Source organism: Sapajus apella, unplaced genomic scaffold (genome assembly GCF_009761245.1).
Source record: "Sapajus apella isolate SASKATOON/1434 unplaced genomic scaffold, GSC_monkey_1.0 scaffold88, whole genome shotgun sequence".
Taxonomy (NCBI): domain Eukaryota; kingdom Metazoa; phylum Chordata; class Mammalia; order Primates; family Cebidae; genus Sapajus; species Sapajus apella.
In genome coordinates, this window is record NW_022437028.1 from 8083504 (window position 1) to 8106374 (window position 22871).

General features: G+C 53.8%; 1 protein-coding gene and 1 non-coding gene across 7 annotated transcripts; both read right to left on the reverse strand.

Moving 5' to 3' along the window:
* Window positions 1-35: 35 nt before the first annotated feature.
* On the reverse strand, window positions 36-16030 carry SLC12A9 (solute carrier family 12 member 9). 6 transcript variants are annotated; one of them, XM_032255135.1, is made up of 15 exons: window positions 15897-16001; window positions 15197-15354; window positions 14328-14550; window positions 13973-14107; window positions 12375-12506; window positions 11039-11347; window positions 9270-9377; window positions 9050-9161; window positions 7860-8017; window positions 7671-7753; window positions 6760-6884; window positions 6412-6604; window positions 6080-6254; window positions 4826-4972; window positions 36-1323 (listed from the first exon to the last, which is right to left on the reverse strand). In XM_032255135.1, exons 3-15 carry the CDS (start codon window positions 14506-14508, stop codon window positions 437-439), a joined length of 2745 nt encoding a protein of 914 aa, XP_032111026.1. In that variant the 5' UTR covers window positions 14509-14550; window positions 15197-15354; window positions 15897-16001; the 3' UTR covers window positions 36-436. The 6 variants fall into 6 exon arrangements, with proteins under 6 accessions (XP_032111026.1, XP_032111022.1, XP_032111023.1 ...); XM_032255131.1 differs by lacking the exon at window positions 15197-15354 and having other exon boundaries at window positions 15893-16030; XM_032255132.1 differs by lacking the exon at window positions 15197-15354 and having other exon boundaries at window positions 15897-16020.
* Window positions 16031-21112: 5082 nt separating this feature from the next.
* LOC116534667 lies at window positions 21113-21219 on the reverse strand. The gene has a single exon (XR_004261815.1). It is a non-coding gene; the product is annotated as a U6 spliceosomal RNA (small nuclear RNA).
* Window positions 21220-22871: the final 1652 nt, after the last annotated feature.

Sequence of the window (22871 nt, forward strand, 5' to 3'; positions counted from 1 at the left end):
TCTCACCTCCCCACCAGCGTGGCTCAGCCAGCCTGTAGTGTTTTGGTCTTTTATTCATGGTCAGCAGAGTTAGAAAAATAAAACAGAATGAAAACATCACCACCCCAGTGGGCCAGTGAGTCTGGCCAGGATGAGGAAACTGAGGTAGCCCAGAGTTCGGAGGAGGGCCAGCCCCTAGCATCAAGGCACCAGTGAAGGGAGGCTGCAGACTCCCTCCCCTGAACGGTGGGGACAGCCATCCGGAGTTATTGTGCTGGGGTCCCTCTGCCAAAGGAGGTGGGTGTGACACCCAAGCCCAGAACCCCCTTAAAACCTCCCCTGGGCTCCAGGTCCCAGGGGCGGGACCACAGGACACAGCGATTCCCTTCTCCTTCTCCAAGGATCAGGATGGGCCGCCTGCCTGGGCCCTCTCTACCCAGCCCTGGAGGCAGGGGCATCAGAGATCAGTGCAGGTGACCGGGGTGACACCGTGAACCAGCAGTGTGGGGCCCAGGTCTCGGCTTAGAGTCTCCAGTAGCGCCAGGTAGCGGGGGTAGCGGGCGGGGTCGGCGGGCGGCCGAGGCAAGTACAGGAAGGTGAGGGCTGTGGTGGGGCCCTCGGCATCCCCACCCTCTGGCCCACCCGGCCCTCCTCCCGTGCCACGCCCCTGCTGGGCCCGAACCAGGGCGTTGGCGCTGCGTGCCAGGGCCTCTGCCTCCGCGTCTCCCTGCCTACTGTTCACAAAGTCCCCTTCCTCCTCCGCCTCAGGTTCCCCAGCCTCAGCCCCCTCACCCCACACCACCTCCTGCACCTCAGCCCGGATCCTCAGTTGGCTCAGTAGCACCCGCAGCCGCCCCTCGGCCGCCCCAGGCGCCTCCCGAGGCCCCAGGCACAGGAAGATCCGGAGCCGGGCACTGTGCCAAGCGGGCACCATGCCCAAGATGGTTGCCATCTGCAGCAGGAAGAGACCACAGACATCCACGTAGCCGGGCCCACCCCGGGGCCGCAGCAGGTTGAGGGGCCACACATCCACGTGGTGCAGCTGAGAGGTGCCCCCAGACCCCCGGCTCAGCCGCTCTGGGGGCAAGGCCCCACTGGCCCGGGCTAGCACCACATTCTTGTTCATCTTGAGGGCATCAGCCACCGTGGCCACATAGTCCTGGGGACTGAGAGCCCGGGGGCTCCCAGGAGCCCGGGGAGGAGGGAACAGGGTGCTGAGAGCCGGGGAACCACCCTCCCTGGTGTTGTCCACAGGTTCGGAGAAAGCCGGGTCCGTCAGGAAATGGTCCTGTGGTGGGGCGTCATCGTAGAAACCCAGGACCAGCGTGTTGGGCTTCATGCCACCTGAGGGCAGAGAGGGGGAGGCAGGAACAGACAGGAGTCAGGCTCACAGGCTAAGTTTACATCACGCTCCCACGCGCTGACAGCAATATGTGTCAGCCATAAGCTATGACATTCTCACTGTGTACAGGCTTACAGCAACATTCTGCACATTTGCATAATGACTTTTCATTTTTCCTAAACACTTTCACATGCACTTATTTTATTATCTCAGTGACTAATCTCCTCCACTTAAACAGACAAAGTTCGCATTAGGATGCTTGCCACGAATGAGCACTCCAATTCTATCGCGAGAGTAGGACACTGTCTGCTCCCAGCTTCTAGCAGGGCATCTGTTTCATGGTAGGAGATGCGAGTCGAACTCCGTCATTCAAACCAGACACCCTGATCAGCCAAGCTCATGGCCTGAATCCCCAGGGGAACAGCACCCCAGACCCTGCTAGTGGAAGATGAGAAAATGGACCGGGCCGAGCACAGTGGCTCACCCCTGTAATCGCAGCACTTTGGGAAGCTGAGATACACAGATCACCTGAGGTCAGGAGTTTGAGACCAGCCTGGCCAAAAAGGTGAAACCCCATCTCTACTAAAAATACAAAAATTAGGCTGGGCACGGTAGCTCACACCTGTAATCCCAGCACTTTTGGGGGTTAAGACGGGCAGATCACCTGAGGTCAGCAGTTTGAGACCAGCTTAACCAACATGGAGAAACCCTGTCTCTACTAAAAATATAAAATTAACTGGGCATGGTTGCGCATGACTGTTATCCCAGCTACTCAGGAGGCTGAGGCAGGAGAATCGCTTGAACCCAGGAGGCGGAGGTTGTGGTGAGCCGAGATCCCACCATTGCACTCCAGCCTGGGCAACTAAAGTGAAACTCCGTCTCAAAAAGAATTAAAATACAAAAAGTAACAGGGCATTGTGGCGGGCACCTATAATCCCAACTATACTCAGGAAGCTGAAACATGAGAATTGCCTGAATCTGAGAGGTGGAGGTTGCAGTGAGCCAAGATCACACCACTGTACTCCAGCCTGGACAACAGAGCAAGACTCAGTCTCAAAAAAAAGGAAAAAATGAGCCAGGGCTACCCGGTATGTTTCTATTACTGCAAGACCCTAATCATGGTGGTATAGCATGGTATTCGCTTACCAGGGGCTGTGTCCTATAGAAAGCACTTTGTGTTTTAACTCATTTGAACCTTGAAGCAACACTGTGAGGTAGGTACTATTTAGTCTCCTCTTTTTACTGATACGGAACCCGAAGCACCAAGCGATGAAGTCACTCACCCACAGGCTCACGGCTGGTGGGTACTGGGGCAGGTAGGTCAACACATGCTGCCTCCACCCAGCATGAGAGGCCACACTCTGAGACACCAAGCTGGGCACGTGCCAACCACAATGCCCCAAGTCCCTGCCAACAAGCTCCTGGTTCTTAATTTTTGAACAACCCAAGTGGAATCGGGTAACTCCCCTCCTTGAACCAGGCTGAGTTTACAGAGAGACTCAGAGACCTCTTCTAAGACCCCTTCTCATGAAACAAACATTGCTCAACCCATAAATCAAATTCTCTATGACGGGAGCATCCACCATTTAAAGGAAATACTTTTCCTTTTACTGGAGTAGGTTGATGCAAAAGTAATTACGTTTTTTCCCCATTAAAATGGCAAAAACAGGCTAGTGCGGTGGTTCACCCCTGTAATCCCAGCACTTTGGGGGGCTTAGGCGGGCGGATCGCCTGAGGTCGGAAGTTTGAGACCAGCCTGGGCAACGTGGCAAAACCCCATCTCTACCAAAAATATACAAAAATTAGCCAGCGTGCTGGCGTGCACCTGGCAGTCCCAGCTACTCAGGATACTGAGATGGAAGAATCACTTGAACCCAGGAAGCAGAGGTTGCAGTGAGCTGAGATCACGCCACTGCACTCCAGCCTGGGTGACAAAGTGAGACCCTGTCCAAAAATAAGAGCAAAAACCACAACTGCTTTTGTACCAACCTAATATCTTCCACAGGATAAATTTCATGAGCATAGTAGTCTCTGCACAAAAGGTGAAGACCAGGCTCTCAGATGCTCTATGGGTCAGTGATGCTTGCCAACACCCTAAAACATCTGGGCAGGTGTGAACTCCAGCTGATCTTGCAAAATAAGCTAGTCACGCCCCCTCCTGAGTATCTCCCAGAGTCCGATTTTCACTGAACCGGGCAATGTCCAACACAGTTGAACTTCAGCCAGACTCTGAATAGAGAAGGAAGCATGCGCTTTGGTGACAGGCACTGGTCCAGGATTAAAGGAGAAGGCAGTGACTGAGCATGGATGACCCTGGTGGCCTCAGCGCTAAAAGCTGAGAATTCACCACTCCATCCACAAGCGTCAGCCCCACTCAGCCCCACGCAGCCTCCGGCATCCTTTGTGGCTTGGGGGTGGGGGGTGGGGTATGTTACATCTCCTACTTCCCAACCCCTTTCAAAGCCTGGCTGAATTACCATCTCTCCACAAAACCTTTGCTGGCTATATAGTGGCTGGCCTTCCTTCCTCTGAACGCTGGCGGCTAAAAACCATCTGGGGGCCGGGTGCAGTGGTTCATGCCTGTAATCCCAGCACTTTGGGAGGCCAAGGCGGACAGATCACCTGAGGTCGGAAGTTCAAGACCAGCCTGACCAAAATGGAGAAACCCCATCTCTATTAAAAATATGAAATTGGCCAGGTGTGGTGGCGCATGCCTGTAATCCCAGCTACTCAGGAGGCTGAGGCAGGAGAATTGCTTGGAGCCAGGAAGTGGAGATTGCAGTGAGCCGAGATCGAACCATTGTACTCCATCCTGGGGAACAAGATCAAAACTCTGTCTCAAAAAAGAAAAAAACAAAACCACCATCTGATTTGATAAGGCAGCTGGAGATTCAAATAATGCTCCATTGTCCCTCAAAATACACTCTTCAGTGCCTATGCGCCAATTTTTAGGTCAGAAAAAAAGGAAAGAAAGGCCAGGCACAGTGGATCATGCCTGTAATCCAAGCACTTTGGGAGGCCGAGGCGGGTGGATCACCTGAGGTCAGGAGGTCAAGACCAGCCTGGGCAACATGGTGAAACCTCATCTCTACTAAAAATACAAAAATAGCCAGGCGTGGTGGCACACAAGTGTAGCACACTCCCTACTCAGGAGGCTAAGACAGGAGAATCACTAGAACCCGGGAGGCGGAGGCTGCAGTGAGCCGAAATCGCACCACTGCACCACTCCAGCCTGGGCAAGACAGAGCGAGACTCTGTCTTAAAAAAAAGGAGAAGGAAAAAACCGCAACAGCATCGCCCACCCCATTGCTAGTCCCCAGCATCTCCTACGAGACCTTATCGCACACTGTCTGCGGCTATTATCTTTGAGCACTGTCTTATCTGCTCTGGACTATAGGGTCCTTTTGCAGTTTGCAATCTGTGGCTGACTCTCTAGGGGAGGGGAGCGGAGATTTGAAGTAGCCACAGGGGAAGGCTGAGGGGATCCAGGGAGGAGCATCTCACCGAGGCCCGAGATTCGCAGCAGATGCTGAGCCCCCTGGCGCACGGAGGGTGAGAGGGTTAGATCCACAAAAGCTTTCACCTGGGCCCGGTCCACCAGGCTCAGCCATGCCCCATACTGAGGCTGTACTGGGTCCGAGGGCAGGGAGTCTACAGGGAAGATAAGGAAAGGAAGGCAGCCAGTGTCGGCCAAGTTCAATGTTTCCTAGAGTCCAAATCACAGATGGGCCTGGGCAGGGCTATGGCTGGTTGGAGAATTCACTAGGAAGGAGATAAAAGGGGGAAAGGGGCTGGTGTCACGGCTCATGCCTGTAATCCCTGCACTTTGGGAGGCCAAGGTGCAAGGGTTGCTTGAGCCAGGAGTTGCGGACCAGCCTGGGAAACATAAAGAGACCTCATCTCTACAAAGTAGCCAGGCCTGGTGGTACACACCTGTAGTCCTAGCTACTCAGGAGGCTGAGGCAGGAGGGTCGCTTGAGCCCAAGAAGTTGAAGCTGCAGTGAGCTATGATGGCACCCCTGCCCTCCAGCCTGGGTGACAGAGCAAGACCTTGTCTCAAAAAAAAAAAAAAGGGGGGTTGGGGACTGGCCGTTGTGGCTCACGCCTACAATCTCAGCACTTTGGGAGGCCAAGGTGGGCAGATCACTTGAGGTCAGGAGTTTGAGACCAACTTGGCCAACATGGTGAAACTCCATCTCTACTAAAAATACAAAAACTAGGCCAGGCACGGTGGATCAAGCCTGTAATCCCAGCACTTTGGGAGGCCGAGGCGGATGGATCATAAGGTCAAGAGATCGAGACCATCCTGGTCAACATGGTGAAACCCCGTCTCTACTAAAAATACAAAAAATTAGCTGGGCATGGGGGCGCGTGCCTGTAATCCCAGCTACTTAGGAGGCTGAGGCAGGAGAATTGCCTGAACCCAGGAGGCGGAGGTTGCGGTGAGCCGAGATTGCGTGCGCCATTGCACTCCAGCCTGGAGAGTGAAACTCCATCTCAAAAAAAAAAAAAAAAAAAAAAATACAAAAACTAGCCAGGCATGGTGGTATGTGCCTGTAATCCCAGCTCAGGAGGCTAAGGCAGGAGAAGGCAGGAGAATCGATTGAACCCGGGAGGTGGAGGTTGCAGTGAGCTGAGATCACGCCACTGCACTCCAGCTTGGGCAACAAAGCGAGACTCTGTCTCCAAAAAAACAAACAAACAAAAAACGGTAAGGTAAGAGAAGGATGTGAGTGAATGCGTGGGAGGGCAGCTCACCGAGGTCTCCCAGGGTGACGTGGCCCAGCACATAAAGCCCCCCCTTCTTAAGCTGGTTGGCCAGTCGCAGCAGAGGCAGGGCGCCCCTGGGGTTCCCCACCAGCAGCAACAGCTGGGGCCGCCAGAACTTCACGTGGTCCTTCCGGACGTCCAGCCGGAGCAGATACTTGCGCACCTGGGTACAGTGGGAGGTGGTGGGGAAGTGGCAAGATCAAACACACAGTCCTGTTTGGCACCTCTTGGATGGGAACACCAACTCCGACTGAAGGGAGGGAGAAGGGGTTCCCTGACCGCCTCCCTCTCCCCTCCCCACCACCCCCAGCTCCCCGTACCTGGTGGAAAAGCAAGGCCTGACTGACATAGCCCCAGCTGCTGGGGCCTCCTCGCGCAGTGAGCAGCGCAGCCAGCAGGCCCATGAGGAGCAGGGAGCCCCCGGCCGCACCGGGGCTGATGAGGAACATCATGAGCAGGCAGGAGGCCACCCCCAGCAGGCAGGTATGCCAGGAGAACAGGCTGAAGGTGGGGCTGCGGACACGGAGGGAAGGAGGGACGGAAACTCAGGGTCGGCCGCGTGCCAGGCTGCAGTCCCCAGCCCCACGCCTGGGCCGGAGTCCTCCGCATTTTCCCATTCCTCCCTTCTTCTCTCCATCTCCAGGGACACAGGCCTCTGAGTCTCTCACCGGAAGTTGGGGGCCGAGGCCCACTCCAGGCTCAGGCAGGACAGGTCCACGGCAGCATAGGCCACCAGGTAGAAGACGGTGACTACAGCAGCTATCGTGTTCAGCTTCCCGGCCAGAAGCACCAGCTGGGCAGGGGCCAAGAGGTATGCCATTGATCCAAAGTGCCGGTGTACCCCCAAAGTACCAGTGCATCCCCAAAGTGTCAATGAGCCCCAGAAAGTGCCAGTGAACCCTGCAAAGTGCCAGTATGCCCCAAAAGTGTCAACCCCCAAAAGGGCCAGTGTACCCCCAAAGTTTCAGTGAGCCCCGGAAAGTGCCAGTGTACCCCCAAAGTATCAGTGAGCCCTGGAAAGTACCAGTGAATCATGAAAAGTACCAGCATACCCCCAAAGTGTCAATGAACCCCAGAAAGTGCCAGTGAACCCCAAAGTGTCAATGAATGCTGGAAAGTGCCAGTGGGTCCTCCAAAGTGCCAGTCCACCCCCTAAAGTGTCAGTGAACCCCAGAGAATACCAGTGTACCTCCACAGAGAGCCACTGAACCTCCAAAGTATCAGCAAAACCCCACAAAGTGTTAGTACATCCCAGAGTGCCAGCAAACCCCTCGAAGTGCTGGGGTACTCCACGAAGTACCAGTGAACCCTGAAAAATACTAATGTACCCCATAAAGTGTCAGTGAACCCTGCAAAATGCCAGTGTACCCCAGAAAGTACCAGCAAACCCCCTGAGGGTGCCAGTGAACCCTGCAAAGTGCTGGTGAACCCCACAAAGTGCCAGTGAAACCTTCAGAATACCAGTGCACCCCAAGTGCAAATGCATTTGCCTTTGCATTTGTCTCCCAGCCTGCATCTAACTGCACCCCCATCCTGCCAGCTGGTGGGGTGAGGAAAGGGCCCGTTGAAAAAGTCTCACCTGCACCAGGCCCCAAGAATACAGTACAGCTCCCCAGGGGTTTCCCCCTTGGGACACAACCTTGGCCGGCGCCAAGATCACTCCTAGAAAAACAGAATCCACAGCAGACACATCAGCCAGGGCCTAGAGGGTACACAGAAGAGACAAGGGAGGGCATGCTCCGAGTCAGCAAGGAGGCAGAGAACCCACCGAAGAGGTCGTCCCGGGCCAGGGCATGGAGGATGCGGGAGGCACCGATGAGCGAGCTCATGGATGCGGAGAGTGCGGTGGCATAGATTCCGATCAACACCAGCGGGGGCCACAGGCTGATGGCGCGGAAGAACCCATAGTCCTCCTGCAGCAGGGTCCTAGGAGGGAGGGAAAGGAGGTCATGTCATCGGATGGGAAAACCCCCAGCCCTGATCCTAAGGATCAGATTCAGATATCAAATGTGCTAAAGGGATACGCCTGGTATTCATTGGGCGGCCTTGGATTTAATCACTCACTGGTCCTTCCTTTCTCTTTTTTTTTTTTTTGAGACTGAGTTGCACTTTTGTTGCCCAGGCTGGAGTGTAGTAGCTCGATTTCCACTCACTGCAACCTCCGCCTCCCGGGTTCAAGTGATTCTCCTGCCTCAGCCTCCTGAGTAGCTGGGATTACAGGTGCCCACCAACACACCCGGCTAATTTTTTGTATTTGTAGTAGGGACAGGGTTTCACCACGTTGGCCAGGCTGGTCTCAAACTCCTGACCTCAAGTGATTCACCACCTCAGCCTCCCAAAGTGCTGGAATTGCAGGCATGAGCCACCGAGCCCACGCCTTTCCCTTTTTTTTTAAGAGACAAGGTCTCACTCCAACCCCCAGGCTGCAGTGCCGTGCTGCAATCACAGCTCACTGCAGCCTCGACCTCTTGGGCTCGAGCAGTTCTCCCACCTCAGCCTCCCAAGTAGCTAGGACTACAAGCAGGTGCCATCACGCCTGACTAATTTTTGTATTTGAGGGGAAGGTCTTGCTATGTTGTCCAGGCTAGTCTGGAACTCCTGGCCTTTAGCGATCCTCCTGCCTCAGCCTCCCAAAGTGCTGGGATTACAGGTGTGAGCCGCCACACCCAGCTGTCACACCTAATGGTGTATGCACAAAAGGCCAAATATTTACAGAAATACAAACTTAGTAGAAAGCCACTGCCCACCCTCGCTCCCAAGCTAAGTGCCTGCAACAGTACCAGGTCCATGGCAGCCGCTGGCTACGGGCTATCAATCCCCAGTAGCCAGCCTTCCCCTATTTTCCCTCCACCCCAACAAGCTGGGTTTCTGCTCCCCAATCCCTCAGCCTGTATTTCCCTTGGTGACCCAGGTGCAGCAACCTTGTTTGACACTCCACCCCCATCCCTCCCCAGGTACCTGTCACAGGTGCAGCTGGAGAGGAAGAAAAGCAGGACATAGACGAAGAGGGTGTAGGCGACGGCGACGATGGTGCCCAGAGGGATGGCCCGGCTGGGGTCCTTCAGCTCCCCTGTGGGGAGGGGAGCAGAAGGGGCGAGGTCAGCCCTCCCGCCGTCCCCATGGGTCCCTCATGGTGGCAGCCCCACACCCCCAGGAGGCGGCAGGCAGAAACTCTCACCTGACATGTTGGCCCCAGCCATGATGCCTGTACAGCCATTAAAGAGGACAGCAAAGACGCTGGCAAAATTCATCATGGCTCCCGTGGTGTAGTCCTCAGCATAGCCAGCTAGGAGGATGCTCCCAGGAGGGAGAGGACGTCAGCATCCTCTCAGGGATCCAGGCCTCTCAGCCACCCTTGCCACATATTCCACAGCCCCCCCCGCCTCCCCTGACTGCCCTCACCAAGACCCCAGCCTGCCCCTGCACTGGCCTTGGGTCAGCCAGATGCACTGCCACATCCCCGAAATGCTCTGATATTCCTCCCTCCAGGCCCTAATCCACACTCTTTTATTTATTATTTATTTATTTAATTTTTAGAGACATGGTCTCGCTCTGTCACCCAGGTTGGACTGCAGTGGCACCATCATAGCTCACTGCAGCCTCTACCTCCTGGGCTCAAGCCTGTCAAGTAGCTGGAACTACAGGTATGCACCACCATGCCCATCTAACTTTTTAATTTTTATTTATTTATTTATTTTGAGACGGAGTCTCGCTCTATCACCCAGGTTGGAGTGCAATGGTGTGATCTCAGCTCATTGCAACCTCCCAGGTTCAAGTGATTCTCCTTCCTCAGCCTCCCAAGTAGCTGGGATTACAGGTGCCCACCAGCACACCTGACTAATTTTTGTATTTTTAGTACAGATGAGGTTTCACCATGTTGGTCAGGCTGGTCTCAAACTCCTGGCATCTGGTGATCCACCCTCCTCGGCCTCCCAAAGTGCTGGGATTACAGGTGTGAGCCACCGCACATGGCCTATTTACTTTTTTGAGACAGAGTCTCGTTCTGAAACCCAGGCTGGAGTGCAGAGGTGGCGATCTTAGCTCACTACAGCCTCCCCCTCTTGAGATCAAGTGATTCTCATGCCTCAGCCTCCTGAGTAGCTGGGACTACAGGCATGTGCCACCACGCCTGGCTAATTTTTGTATTTTTTAATTTTTTTATTATTATTACTATTTTTTGGAGACGGAGTCTCCCTCTTGTCACCCAGGCTGCAGTGCAGTGGCGAATTCTTGGCTCACTGCAACCTCTGCCTCCCGGGTTCAAGCAATTCTGCCTCAGCCTCCCGAGTATCTAGGACTACAGGTGCCTGCCACTGTACCCAGCTAATTTTTGTATCTTTTTTTCTTTTTCTTCCCAAGAATGTTGACTGAGATAATTTTTGTATTTTTAGTAGAGACAGGGTTGGCCAGACTGGTCTCAAACTCCTGACCTCAGGTGATCCTCCTGCCTTGGCCTCCCAGAATGCTGGGATTACAGGCCTGAGCCACCACACTCGGTCTCAAGCTCTTTCCTGAGATGCCTTTCCTCCCTGCTCTCAGCTCCTGGCTGAATCCCCCACCCGTCTATCTCAGGCCACCTCCAGCTCTACGGCTCCTGCCCTTCCCAGCCCATAGTCAGGCCTCCCTTCTGTTCACTCCTGGGTGATCCAGATCTGTGCAAGTCATGCTGGGCCTTACTGTGCTATTGAACTGATTCCTGAATACACATCTTTCCCCAGCTAGAACACAAGTTCCTCTAAAGCAGGGACTGTCTTGTGGGCTCCCTCCTGCCCCAAAGGCCAAACACACACTGGACAGGCCTGAATGAAGCTGCACTGTTCTGCGCTCCAGACCTCCTGCCCCACATTCCCTCTGACACCTCTACTCATCCAGGGATTCTAAGGGTCCAGCCCCAATGCCTGCCCACTCCTCACCCCGAGATCCCGGCCACCACAGTGCCTAGCTCACCGCCTAAGTTGTCCTTCAGGGTACTGCTGTTGAAGCCGGTGAAGTGGCCAAATCGAGGTGGCAGGGAGGAGCCATTGCGGCCAGGCCGAGGAGTCAAGGGGATGTTCCTTGGCCCCACAGCCACAAAGCTGATGAGCACGGAGGTCAGGGAGCCAGAGACCAGCAGGAATGTGAGGAACGAGGCCCGGGCGTAGAGGTCGGCTCCCAGGGTGCAGACCCCACCCACAAGGCCCAGCAGCAGGGAGCCATACAGCAGGTTCCAGCCGTAGCCCTGGGGCAGGACTTGGAGGCCACTGGGCCCTGTGGCATCTGGAGAGAGGTAGGGACAGAGTTAGAAGGCCTGATCCTAAGGCACTCCACCGGCCGGGCATGGTGGGTGGCTCACGCCTGCAATTCCAGCATTTTGGGAGGCCAAGGTGGGAGGATTGCTTGAGTCCAGGAGTTTAAGACCAGCCTGGGCAACACTGCGAAACCCCAACTCCACAAAAACTGCAAAAATTAGCCAGGCATGGTGATATGCGCCTGTAGTCCCAGCTACTGGGAGGCTGAGGTGGGAGAATCGCTTGAGCCTGGGAGGCAGAAGTTGCACTGCACCAAGATCATACCACTGCACTCCAGCCTGGATGACACAGTGAGACCTTGTCTCAAGAAAAAAAAAAGGGGGGGGGTACTGAGCACCATGGCTCACGACTGTAATCTCAGCACTTTGAGAGGCCAAGGCAAGTAGATCACTTGAGATCAGGAGTTCAAGACCAGCCTGGCCAACATGGCAAAACCCCGTCTCTACTAAAAATACAAAAATTAGCCAGGCGTGGTGGTGGGTACCTATAATCTCTGCTACTCAGGAGGTTAAAGCAGGAGAATCACTTGAACCTGGGAGGCAGAGGTTGCAGTGAGTGGAGATCACACTACTGCACTCGAGCCTGGGCAACAAAGCGAGACTCCATCTCAAAAATAAAATAAAAAAGAAGGGACCCAGTCCCAGTCCCAGTCCCAGAGGGGGGCAAGACAAGCCCCCCTCTGCCCACCTGCTGTCAGAGAGACCACCTTCCCCACTTCCCTCTTAGCTCTAACCCAGCATCTTAGCTCTCCCTGGTGATCTTGTCAATTGCAAGAATCTCAGCCCAGTCTCTCTGACTGGTTAGCTCGCGGCAGGCAAGGACAATATCGGGGATGTCACATCTCTTGCATGATGCTGGCCACACAGCAGGAGCTCCGGAAAGCCAAGGTAATGGCTCACTCTGCCCCTCGCCTGGAGAGGACCTTCTCCTTCATGACTGCACACTCCCAGACCCTGCAAACCCGCAGAAATGCCCAGAGCCGACAAAGCACAGACCGGCCCCAAAGACGTCAAGCACAGACTCCACCAGTCCCAGCAGGGAGACGGCACAGCCACAGACGTTAGCCAGGTAGAACATGAGGCCAATGCTGCCGCCGACCTCGGGCCCCAGTGTCCGGCTGATCATGACTGAAAGTGGAAGCAGGGGTGAGCATTAAGGGAAAAAAAACTGAAATGGGCGTGAGGAAGGCGCCACAGCTCGAAGCATTTCACCCAAGTGCAGCCAGCCCCCAGCCATGTGGCTTTGCACAAGTCGCTCATACCCACTGAGTGCCAGTTTCTGCATCTGTAAAACAATCACTGCCTAGGCCAGGCTCGGTGGCTCACGCCTGTAATCCCAGCACTTTGGGAAGCCAAGGCGGGCGGATCACGAGATGAAAAAGTTGAGACCATCCTGGCCAACATGGTGAAACCCCACCGCATTCCACCCTGGCGACGGAGCGAGACTCCATCTCAAAAAAAAAAAAAAAAAAATCACTGCCTAACAGACAAGATTGTTAGACTAGAAACTGGCATTAACGTGTAGGGCAATATTGATCTTCTTCACTATACCAGCCTGCCTGCTGCACATTCATTAAAACTTGCCCTGCCAGGCACAGTGGCTGACGCCTGTAATCCCAGCATTTTGGGAGGCTGAGGCAGGAGGATCACTTGAGGCCAGGAATTCAAGACCAGCCTGGGAAACATAGCAAGACTCCCTCTCTATAAAAAAAATTTAAAAATTGGCCTGCCATGATGGCTCACGCCTGTAATCCTAGCACTTTGGGAGGCCAAGGCAGGCGGATCACCAGGTCAAGAGATCGAGACCATCCTGGCCAACATGGTGGAACCTCGTCTCTACTAAAAATACAAAAATTAGCTGGGCGTGGTGGCGCTCACCTGTAGTCCCAGCTACTTGGGAGGCTGAGGCAGAAGAATCACTTGAACCTGGGAGGCAGAGGTTGCAGTGAGCCGAGATCGCGCCATTGCACTCCAGTCTGGCAACAGAGCAAGACTCTGTCTCAAAAAATAAAAATAAAAATAAAAATTTAAAAATTAAACAGGGGTGGTGGTACACGCCTATAGTCCCATCTACTCAGGAGGCTGAGGCAGGAGGATCACTTGAGCCCAGGAAGTCGAGACTGCAGTGAGCTATGATGGCACCACTGCACTCCAGCCTGGGAGTCAGAATCTTGCTCTGTTGCCCAGGTTGGAGAGCAGTGATATGATCTTGGCACACTGCAACCTCCACCTCCCAAGTAGCTGGTTCAAGCGATTCTCCTGCCTTAGCCTCCCAAGTAGCTGGAATCACAGGCAGATGCCACCATGCCCAGCTAATTTTTGTATTTTTAGTGGAGACAAGGTTTTACCATGTTGGCCAGGATGGTCTCAAACTCCTGGCCTCAAGTGATCCTCCCACCTGGGCCTCCCAAAGTGCTGAGATTACAGGCGTGAACCACTGCACCCAGCCTAAAAAAATTTTAAGAATGAAAAAAAAAAAACCACTTGTCTTGCCCCTTAGCCAACAAATGTAATGGCCCCTTCCCCACGCTCCCTAGCAGGCAGAACAGCCTAGACCCCAGCCCAGACCCCAGTCCATTGATGTTGGAGGATACAGTAGGCTCCGCCCCCCTGCACGGCTCCATTGGTGGCGATGGCACAGACAGAGAGGACGGTGAGTGCCAGGATGAAGTAGGCAACAAGGAGCATGGCCAGGGCCTGCAGCAGCCCAGCATGACCCACCACGAACCCTGAGGCAGGAGCAGCAAGTCAGGTCATGGGGACTCACACCCCAAATCCCCCACCCACTGGGTCTGCATCGGTCCAGGGTGGAGCTAAATGCAAGCTCACAGGGAGCCCTCCCCAAGCCCTTCAGCCACCCACATCCCCCAGGGCCGCTTCCTAATATCATCCCAGTCCCACCCCTCCCCATCATGTCCCCTCAGCCCTCCCCGTCCAGGGCCCACTCACCAATCCTCAGAAAAACAACTATGCTAAACATGGACAGGACAGTAGGCACCACAACACCCAGGAAGGTGGACAGCTTCCGGGCAGACGCCCCTCCAGGACCCCCAGCCCCATTAGCAGGGAGGGCAGCCCCCTCCTCCCCCAGGAGCCGGTAGGCCAGCAGAGGCGAGCTCTCGCTGGCCATGGCTTCGCACAGGCAGAGGAAACCACAAATGGGTTAGGTGACCTGCAAAGGAGATTATGTTACATCAAAAGCAGCTCCAGAGAGCACACCCACCCCCAAACACCACTAACCAAACACCCAGAAGCCTCCCCAAAAGAGAAAGCTGCTCACTACTAAAAACACAAAAATTGGCTGGGCTCAGTGGTTCACACCCGTAATCCCAGCACTTTGGGAGGAGGAGGTGGTTGGATCACCTGAGGTCAGGAGTTCGAGACCAGCCTGGTCAAATGGTGAAACCCCCCATCTCTACTAAAAATACAGAAATTAGCCAGGTGTGGTGGCTTACGCCTGTAGTCTTGGCTACTTGGGAGACTGAGACATGAAAATCCCTTGAACCCAGGAGGCACAGGTTGCAGTGAGCCAACACTGTACCACTGCGCTCCAGCCTGGGCAACAGAGTGAGACTGTCTCAAAAACAAAAAACCAGGCGTGAAGGTACACACCTGTCATTGCAGCTACTCAGGAGGCTGAGGCACGAGAATTGCTTGAGCCCTGGAGGAATAGGGCTGCAGTGAGCCCAGATTGAGCCACTGCACTCCAGCCTGGCTGACAGAGCGAGACCCTGGCTGACAGAGCAAGACCCTGTCTCAAAACAGAAACAAAAAAAGAGAACCTCAAGAAAACAGGAATGCCCCCACACCCTGCTTACCAGCAACTCAAAAGAGCCGGTGAGGCTGCAAATGGTACCAGCCACTCCGCCACAAAGAAGTGGTACCCCAAACCCGACAGCAGGGGTTTCAGGGCCCCTCCCAGCTGCTGGGGGCCACCCCTTCCCTAATGTTCCTGACACTAGGGATGGCACCGGGTCTGGAAAGACGCAAAGGTTCTCTGACGGCACAGGCTTCTCCAGCCTCTCCTTCCTTAACTAGCATTGCAAGAGGAAGCAAATCTCCCAAAAGGGAAGTAAGTTATGTGCAGGACAGCCTTCCCCATCTCCTCCTTCGGTGTCCAGAGCCGCCCCTACCAAGCTCCTCATGCAATCACTGCACCCACAGGCAGCAAGAAACTTCCAACTCTTCCAAAGCCACGCCCTCCGTCAATCCTCTCCCTCAATCCATCTCAAAGCCCCTCTTCCTCTCCCTAGCCTCCTCAGATTCCTCCCATCCAAATGAGCCTCCCCAGATTCCTCCCATCCCCACTCCAAACTCTACCAACCCAAACACACCCCTCGACTAGGAAAACAGAAACACAGGCCGGCTCCCACCGAGCAACTCAAGGTCCCCGGGTCCTCCTCCCCTCACCCGGGCTCCTGCTCCTTTGCGCCTGCTGGGGTGTAAGGGGGCCAGGATCTCCCTCCCGGCCAGCTGCACCCCACAGCTCGGCGGGCCGCAGGGCACTCACTCACCCACCCGCAGGACGCAGCGCTCGGGGGCGATCCCCGCGAGCCTGGGGTCTCCGCCTCGGGGGGAGAGCGGACGCGGGCCGGAAAAGACAGCCGCGGCTACCGGGATGCCAGGCCCGGAGCCTGTCCCCACCCCCACCAGCACGCGCTCGCCATTGGTCCTGGTCCCCGGCCCCGCCCCGTGGGCGCGCCCGGGGAAGCTCCGCCCCCTCTGCGTTCCCCAGCCTGCCAGGTTCCAGTTCCAGCTCCACGTGCACCCAAGGATTGCCCTGCAGCCCCGGTCTCCCTGAAGACCGGCGTCTCCGACAGGGCCTGGGCCGCGAGTGACGGAGCTTCCAGCATTTTGGTGCACATAATCGCCGCCGCGGGGGCCGGACCCCAGTCCGAGCTCCTAGGTGCCGGGAGCTGCTACCCAGCTAAAGTGGGCGTGTGAGGACGGCCGAAGGCGGCCGGGAGGTGGGCGGCGCTGCCACACCTGGGCCAGGTGCGTCACGGGGACTCCAGCCCCCTTCGTTCGGGATTTCTGGAGTCCTAGTCCTCCAACCTCTCAAAGCCCTAGAACCTCCGCGGGGTCCCAGCCTCGCCCCTCACCCCTGCTGGGATCCTTTCTTGCGCCCGATCCAGCTGCGCTCTTCGCTTCGGCCACCGGAGGGAGCCATTGGCCACCGATGTGGGTCCAGGGTCCCTTTGCTCTGTCTGATGCCCGCTTTCGTGCCTCCCTGTAGTGTTCTCACCTCCAGCAGAAATGCTAGAGCCTGTGAACCCTACTGAGAGCTGAGACTCCTTCTTCACTCTTTACAGATGCCATGAACAGCAGTACCGCCTGTCAATGCGTCCTCAGGTGTAAAATGGGCATAGACTCGAACCTCCCTCCTGTGAGTCCAGTGAGCTAATAGGCTTTATCTTATTTTTTTGAGATAGAGTTTGCTCTTGTGGCCCAGGCTGGAGTGAAATGGTGCCATCTCGGCTCACCGCAACCTCCGCCTCCTGGGTTCAAGCGATTCTTCTGCCACAGCCTCCCGAGTAGCTGGGATTATAGGCCTGCGCCACCACGCCTAATTTTGTACTTTTAGTAAAGACGGGGTTTCTCCATGTTGGTCAGGCTGGTGTTAAACTCCCGACCTCAGGTGATCTGCTGGGATTACAGGCGTGTGCCACGGCGCCCGGCCTAAGCACTTTAGAACAATACCTAAAGGTTCGATAAATTATCCCTTCCAAATAGCATTGCATTAAATTAGCCACTCTCCGAGGTAGGTACCACTATTATTATTTTTTTTTTTTTTAAGATGGGGTTTCACTCTAGATGGCCAGGCTGGTCTTGAACTCCTGACCTTAGGTGATCCACCCACCTCGGCCTCACAAAGTGTTAGGATTACAAGCGTGAGACACTGCGCCCGGCCAGTACCACTATTATTTCAATTTTTCAGATTAGGAAATTGAATTCGGAGACTACACATTTCCTTTTTTTTTTTTTTGGATCCAGGGACGATTACACCGGCTGGAGTGCAGTGGCCAGATCTCCCTTCACTGCAACTTCAGCCTTTTCGGCTCAAGCATCTTCCTGCCTCAGCCTCCCGAGTGCCTGGAACTACACAGGCGCACACCACCACACCTGGCTAATTTTTTACTATTTTCTAGATACTGGGTTTCGCCATGTTGCCCAGGCTTCTCTGGAGCTCCTGAACTCAAGCATGTGCCTGTAGTCCCAGCTACTTGGGAGGCTGAGACAAAAGAATCGCTTGAACCCAGGAGGCAGAGGTTGCAGTGAGCTGAGATCACACCACTGCACTCCACCCTTGGCAACAGAATTCGACTCTGTCTCAAAAAAAAAAAATTTTTTTTCAGCATCAGTTATAAGCACTCCCTGGCCTAGGTTGACCTGTCCATCACTGGACTCTGCTTCCGTAAATCTCACCCTCCACCTTACCCTGTTACTCTGTGGTTTTGCCCTGGACCTTGTCTTTGTCAGTGACTGCAGCCCTCCTCTTCAGTTCGCCTCTTCTACTGCGCTTGTTGAAGAAAAAACCTGATGCTTGTTAAAACAGTAAGGCAGACTTTATTCAGGACTAGTTTGACTGGCTCCAAGATGGTGACAAGGAACTGGGTGTGGAAGCTCCCACCTGTAATCTCAGCATTTTGGACGGCTGAGGCAGGGGGATCACTTGAGCCCAAAAGCTCCAGACCAGCTGGGCAATATAGTGGGACCCCATCTCCACAAAATAAAATAAAATAATTAGCCAGGTGTGATGGTGCCTGCCTCTTGTCCCAGCTACTCAGGAGGCTGAAGTAGGAGGATGGAGGCTGCGGTGAGCTATGATCCTATGGCTGTATACCAGTCTGCGTGATAGAGCAAGACCTTATCTCAAAAAAAAAAAAAAAAAAAGAAAAGAAAAGGAAGGGAGGGAGGGAGGCAGGAAGGGAGGGAGGCTAGGCATGTTGGCTCACGCCTGTAATCTCAGCACTTTCGGAGGCCAAGGCAGGTAGATCACCTGAGATCAGGAGTTCGAGACCAGCCTGACCAACATGGGGAAACCCCATCTCTACTAAAAATACAAAATTACCTAGGCGCAGTAGCAGGTGCCCGTAGTCCCAGCTAATCGGGAGGCTGAGGATCACTTGAACCTGGGAGGTGGAGGTTGCAGTGAGCCGAGATCTCACCTGTGTACTCCAGCCTGGGTGACGCAGTGAGACTCAAACTCAAAAAAAAAAAAAAAAAAAGGGAAGGAAGGAAGGAAAGTGAGGAAGGGAGAAAGAAAAGGAAGAATGGAAAGAAAGAGAGGAAGGGAGGGAGGGAGGAAAGAAAGGAAGGAAAAGAAAAACCAGCAAAATAAAATGACTGTGGCGATAGGGAAGAGTTCAGACTCAACTCCGAACACAGCAAAGGCAGTTGGGGGTTTAGAGCCAACTAGCAGAATGGGAGTGAGGGGGAGACAATGGAAAAATTACCAAGAGGAGACATCAAGGGTAGGGAATTTTCCCAGAAATCAGCACAGGGTGATCAAATACCAAAGGTACGGGATTCTCTCTACACCAGGCAAGGCAGGCCTGGAAAGGCGATGGGATGTGGGAGAGCAGAACACAGCAGAAAGACCCAGTCAAGAAGAGGACCCAGGCCGGGCGTAGTGGCTCACGCCCATCATCCAGCACTTTGGGACGCCAAGGTGGGTGGATCCCCTGAGGTCAAGATTTCTAGACCAGCCTGGCCAACATGTCAAAACCCAGCGTCTACTAAAAATACAAAAACCAGCCAGGCGTGGTGGCAGGCGCCTGTAATCCCAGCTACTCAGGAGGCTGAGGCAGGAGAATCCCTTGAACCCAGGACATGAAAGTTTCAGTGAGCTGACATCATGCCACTGCACTACAGCCCGAGCGACAGAGTGAGGGTCTGTTTTTTTTTTTTTAAAAAAAAAAAAAAAGGCCGGGCACAGTGGCTCATGCCTGTAATCCTAGCACTTTGGGAGGCTGAGGTGGGTGGATCACCTGCGGTCAGGAGTTCAAGACCAGCCTGGCCATCATGGTGAAACTCCATCTTTAAAAAAAAAAATAAAAAATAAAAAAATTAGGCCGGGTGCGGTGGCTCACACTTGTAATCCCAGCACTTTGGGAGGCCAAGGCAGATAGATCACAAGGTCAGGAGTTCGAGACGAGCTCGGCCAACACAGCGAACCTCCATCTCTACCAAAAGTGCAAAACTTAGCTAGGTGTGCTGGCAGGTGCCTAGATAATCCCAGCTACTCAGGAGGCTGAGGCAGGAGAATTGCTTGAACCCGGGAGGTTGCAGTAAGCCGAGATCGCACCGCTGCACTCTAGCCTGGGTGATAGAGCTAGATTCCGTCCCCAAAAAATAACAGAGGAGTACCCAGAGGGGACTGACTAAAGTTTAGTCAAGGAGAAAGTCTTTGTCATGCCTGAGCCCAACAGTTCTCTACCTGACTGGGTCCCCAGTTCATCCCTCCTACCCACTTTCCACTCTCCCCTTCTTTCCCAACTCTCCCTCCCCAGCATCTTCATTTCCCTTCTTTTTTTTTCTTTTTCCAGACAGAGTCTTGCTCTGTCGCCCAGGCTGGAGTGTAGTGGTGCAATCTTGGCTCACTGTAACCTCCACCTCCTGAGTTCAAGCAATTCTCCTGCCTCACCCTCCAGAGTAGCTGAGACTACAGGCGCCTGCCACCACACCTGGCTAATTTTTATATTTTTAGTAGACATGGGGTTTCACCATGTTGGCCAGGCTGGTCTCAAACTCCTGACCTCTAGTGATCTGCTCACCTCAGCCTCCCAAAGTGGTGGGATTACAGGTGTCAGCCACCGTACCCGGCCTGCCCTCTCTTTGTACCTGTCTGGCAAAACCAAGACCTAGTAAACTCATTCAGCTTGTCCCAAGCGACTGAATGTGTCTGGAGAAAACATTCAGCCACCCCGGCTCAGTGGCTCACACCTGTAATCCCAGCACTTTGGGAGGTTGAGATGGGTAGATCACCTTAGATCAGGGGTTCAAGACCAGCCTGGCCAACATGATGAAACCTGTCTCTACTAAAAATACAAAAAATTAGCTGGATGTGGTGGCACACACCAGTAGTCCCAGCTACTGCTCAGGAGGCTGAGGCAGGAGAGTCGCTTGAACCCAGGAGACAGAGGTTGCAGTGAGCCAAGATCACGCCACTGCACTCCAGCCTGGGCAACAGAGCACTGCTATGCCCAGCTAATTTTCATATTTTTTTTTTTTTTTTTTTTTTTTGAGACGGAGTTTCACTCTTGTTACCCAGGCTGGAGTGCAATGGCGTGATCTCGGCTCACCGCAACCTCCGCCTCCTGGGTTCAGGCAATTCTCCTGCCTCAGCCTCCTGAGTAGCTGGGATTACAGGCACGCGCCACCATGCCCAGCTAATTTTTTGTATTTTTAGTAGAGACGGGGTTTCACCGTGTTGACCAGGATGGTCTCGATCTCTTGACCTCGTGATCCACCCGCCTCGGCCTCCCAAAGTGCTGGGATTACAGGCTTGAGCCACCGCGCCCGGCCTTAATTTTCATATTTTTAACAGAGACTAGAAATGGGGTTTTGCCATGTTGGCCAGGCTGGTCTTGAACTCCTGTCCTCAAGTGATCCGCCCTCCTCAGCCTCCCAGAGTGCTGGGATTACAGGCATGAGCCACCACGCCCAGCCCCAAGTGGGCTCTTTATTTTTTTTATTTTTTAATTAACACAAATTGAGCCATTTTAATTTAAAAAAATATAGAACGCTTCACGAATTTGCATGTCATCCTTGCGCAGGGGCCATGCTAGTCTTCTCTGTATCGTTCCAATTTTAGTATATGTGCTGCTGAAGCGAGCACCCAAGTGGGCTCTTACTGCTGCCCAGCATTCCCCCAACATCTGTCTGGTCCATTCATGTTCCCACACCCCTAGATGCAAATCCTCACCTCTCCCTCCAATCCTCCAATGCTTCCTCTGCCATTCTCACTCTGGGCTCACTGCCCAGTTTCCAATTTCATTAAGAAAACAGAAGCCGGCTGGGCATGGTGGCCCACACCTGTAATCCCAGCACTTTGGGAGGCTGAGGTGGGAGGATAACCTGAGGTCAGGAGTTCAAGACCATCCTGGCCAACATGGTGAAACCAGTCTCTACTAAAAATACTAAAAATTAGCCAGGTCTGGTGGCACACACCTGTAATCCCAGCTACTTGGGAGGGTCAGGCAGGAGAATCGCTTGAACCCTGGAGGTGGAGGTTGCAGTGAGCCGAGATTGCACCATTGCACTCCAGCTTGTGCAACAAGACTGAAACTCTGTCTCCAAAAAACAAACAAATGAATAAAACAAAATCCTTCAAACAAAACAAAAAGGTATGGACAAGTGACAGGCTTCACAGAGACCATAATAATGACCCCATGGACCAAGGAGTGTGATAAATGCACCCGGCTGCAGCTAAGATCCAAAGAAAGACACCAACCCTACCCCCAAGGGCCCAGCCTTGACAAGTGCCTATAGGTGGGTGTCTGGTAAAGGTCCCATCAAGAATGCTGCAGGTATTTGGGAGGCAGAGACGGGCAGATCATGGGGTCAGGAGTTCGAGACCAGCCTGACCAACCTGGTGAAATCCCATCTCTACAAAATTACAAATACAAAATTAGCTGAGCGTGGTGGTGCATGCCTGTAATCCCAGCTACTCAGGAGGCTGAGGCAGGAGAATCACTTGAACCCAGGAGGCGGAGGTTGCAGTGAGCCAAGATCATACCATTGCACTCCAGTCTATTCAAACAGAGTGAAACTCTGTCTCAAAAAAAAAAAAAAGAAGAAGAAAAGAAAAGAAACTCTGTCTTAAAAAAATAAGAAAACAGAATCATCCAGAGAGACCCTAATGGCCCATCCCCACCCATCACCCATCACCTACCTACACACATCAGTGCCCTTTGCTCTGCCCTCCCTCCAGTTATTAGGAACAAATGAATCAAACACCCAGCTAAGGTCCACCTGCCACTTTTGCAGCAGCTCCCAACTTTTCTTTTCACTGGATCCTTCCCATGGATATGCAAATATGCTTTATTTCTCTTGCTTTAAAGAAAAAAAAGGCCCGGCGCAGTGGCTCACACCTGTAATCCCAGCACTTTGGAAGGCCGAGGAAGGAGGATCACTTGAGGTCAGGAGTTTGAGACCAGCCTGGCCAACATGGTGAAACCCCGTCTCTACTAAAAATACAAAAAATTAGCTGGGCATGCTGGCGCACTCCTGTAATCCCAGCTACTTGGGAGGCTGAGGCTGAGGCACTTCCACCTGGGTGAAAGAGCAAGACTCTGTCACTGCGCCGGGAAAAAAAAAAAAAACTAGCCAGGCATGGTGGCTCACGCCTGTAATCACCTTCGGAGGCCAAGGTGGGCAGGTCAACTGAGGTCAGGAATTCCAGACCAGCTTGACCAATATGGTGAAACTCCATCTCTATTAAAAATACAAAAATTAGCCGGGTGTGGTGGCAAGCGCCTGTAGTCCCAG

Excerpts from the sequence above, each read along its gene's own strand:
- SLC12A9 (XM_032255131.1), bottom strand. The coding sequence starts at position 14,508 with ATGGCCAGCGAGAGCTCGCCTCTGCTGGCCTACCGGCTCCTGGGGGAG. Across the intron at positions 12,507-13,972 it reads GCAGGGGGGCGGAGCCTACT|TCATGATCAGCCGGACACTG; the intron begins GTATCCTCCAAC and ends TTCCACTTTCAG. Across the intron at positions 7,754-7,859 it reads GGCCCGGGACGACCTCTTCG|GAGTGATCTTGGCGCCGGCC; the intron begins GTGGGTTCTCTG and ends CTGTTTTTCTAG.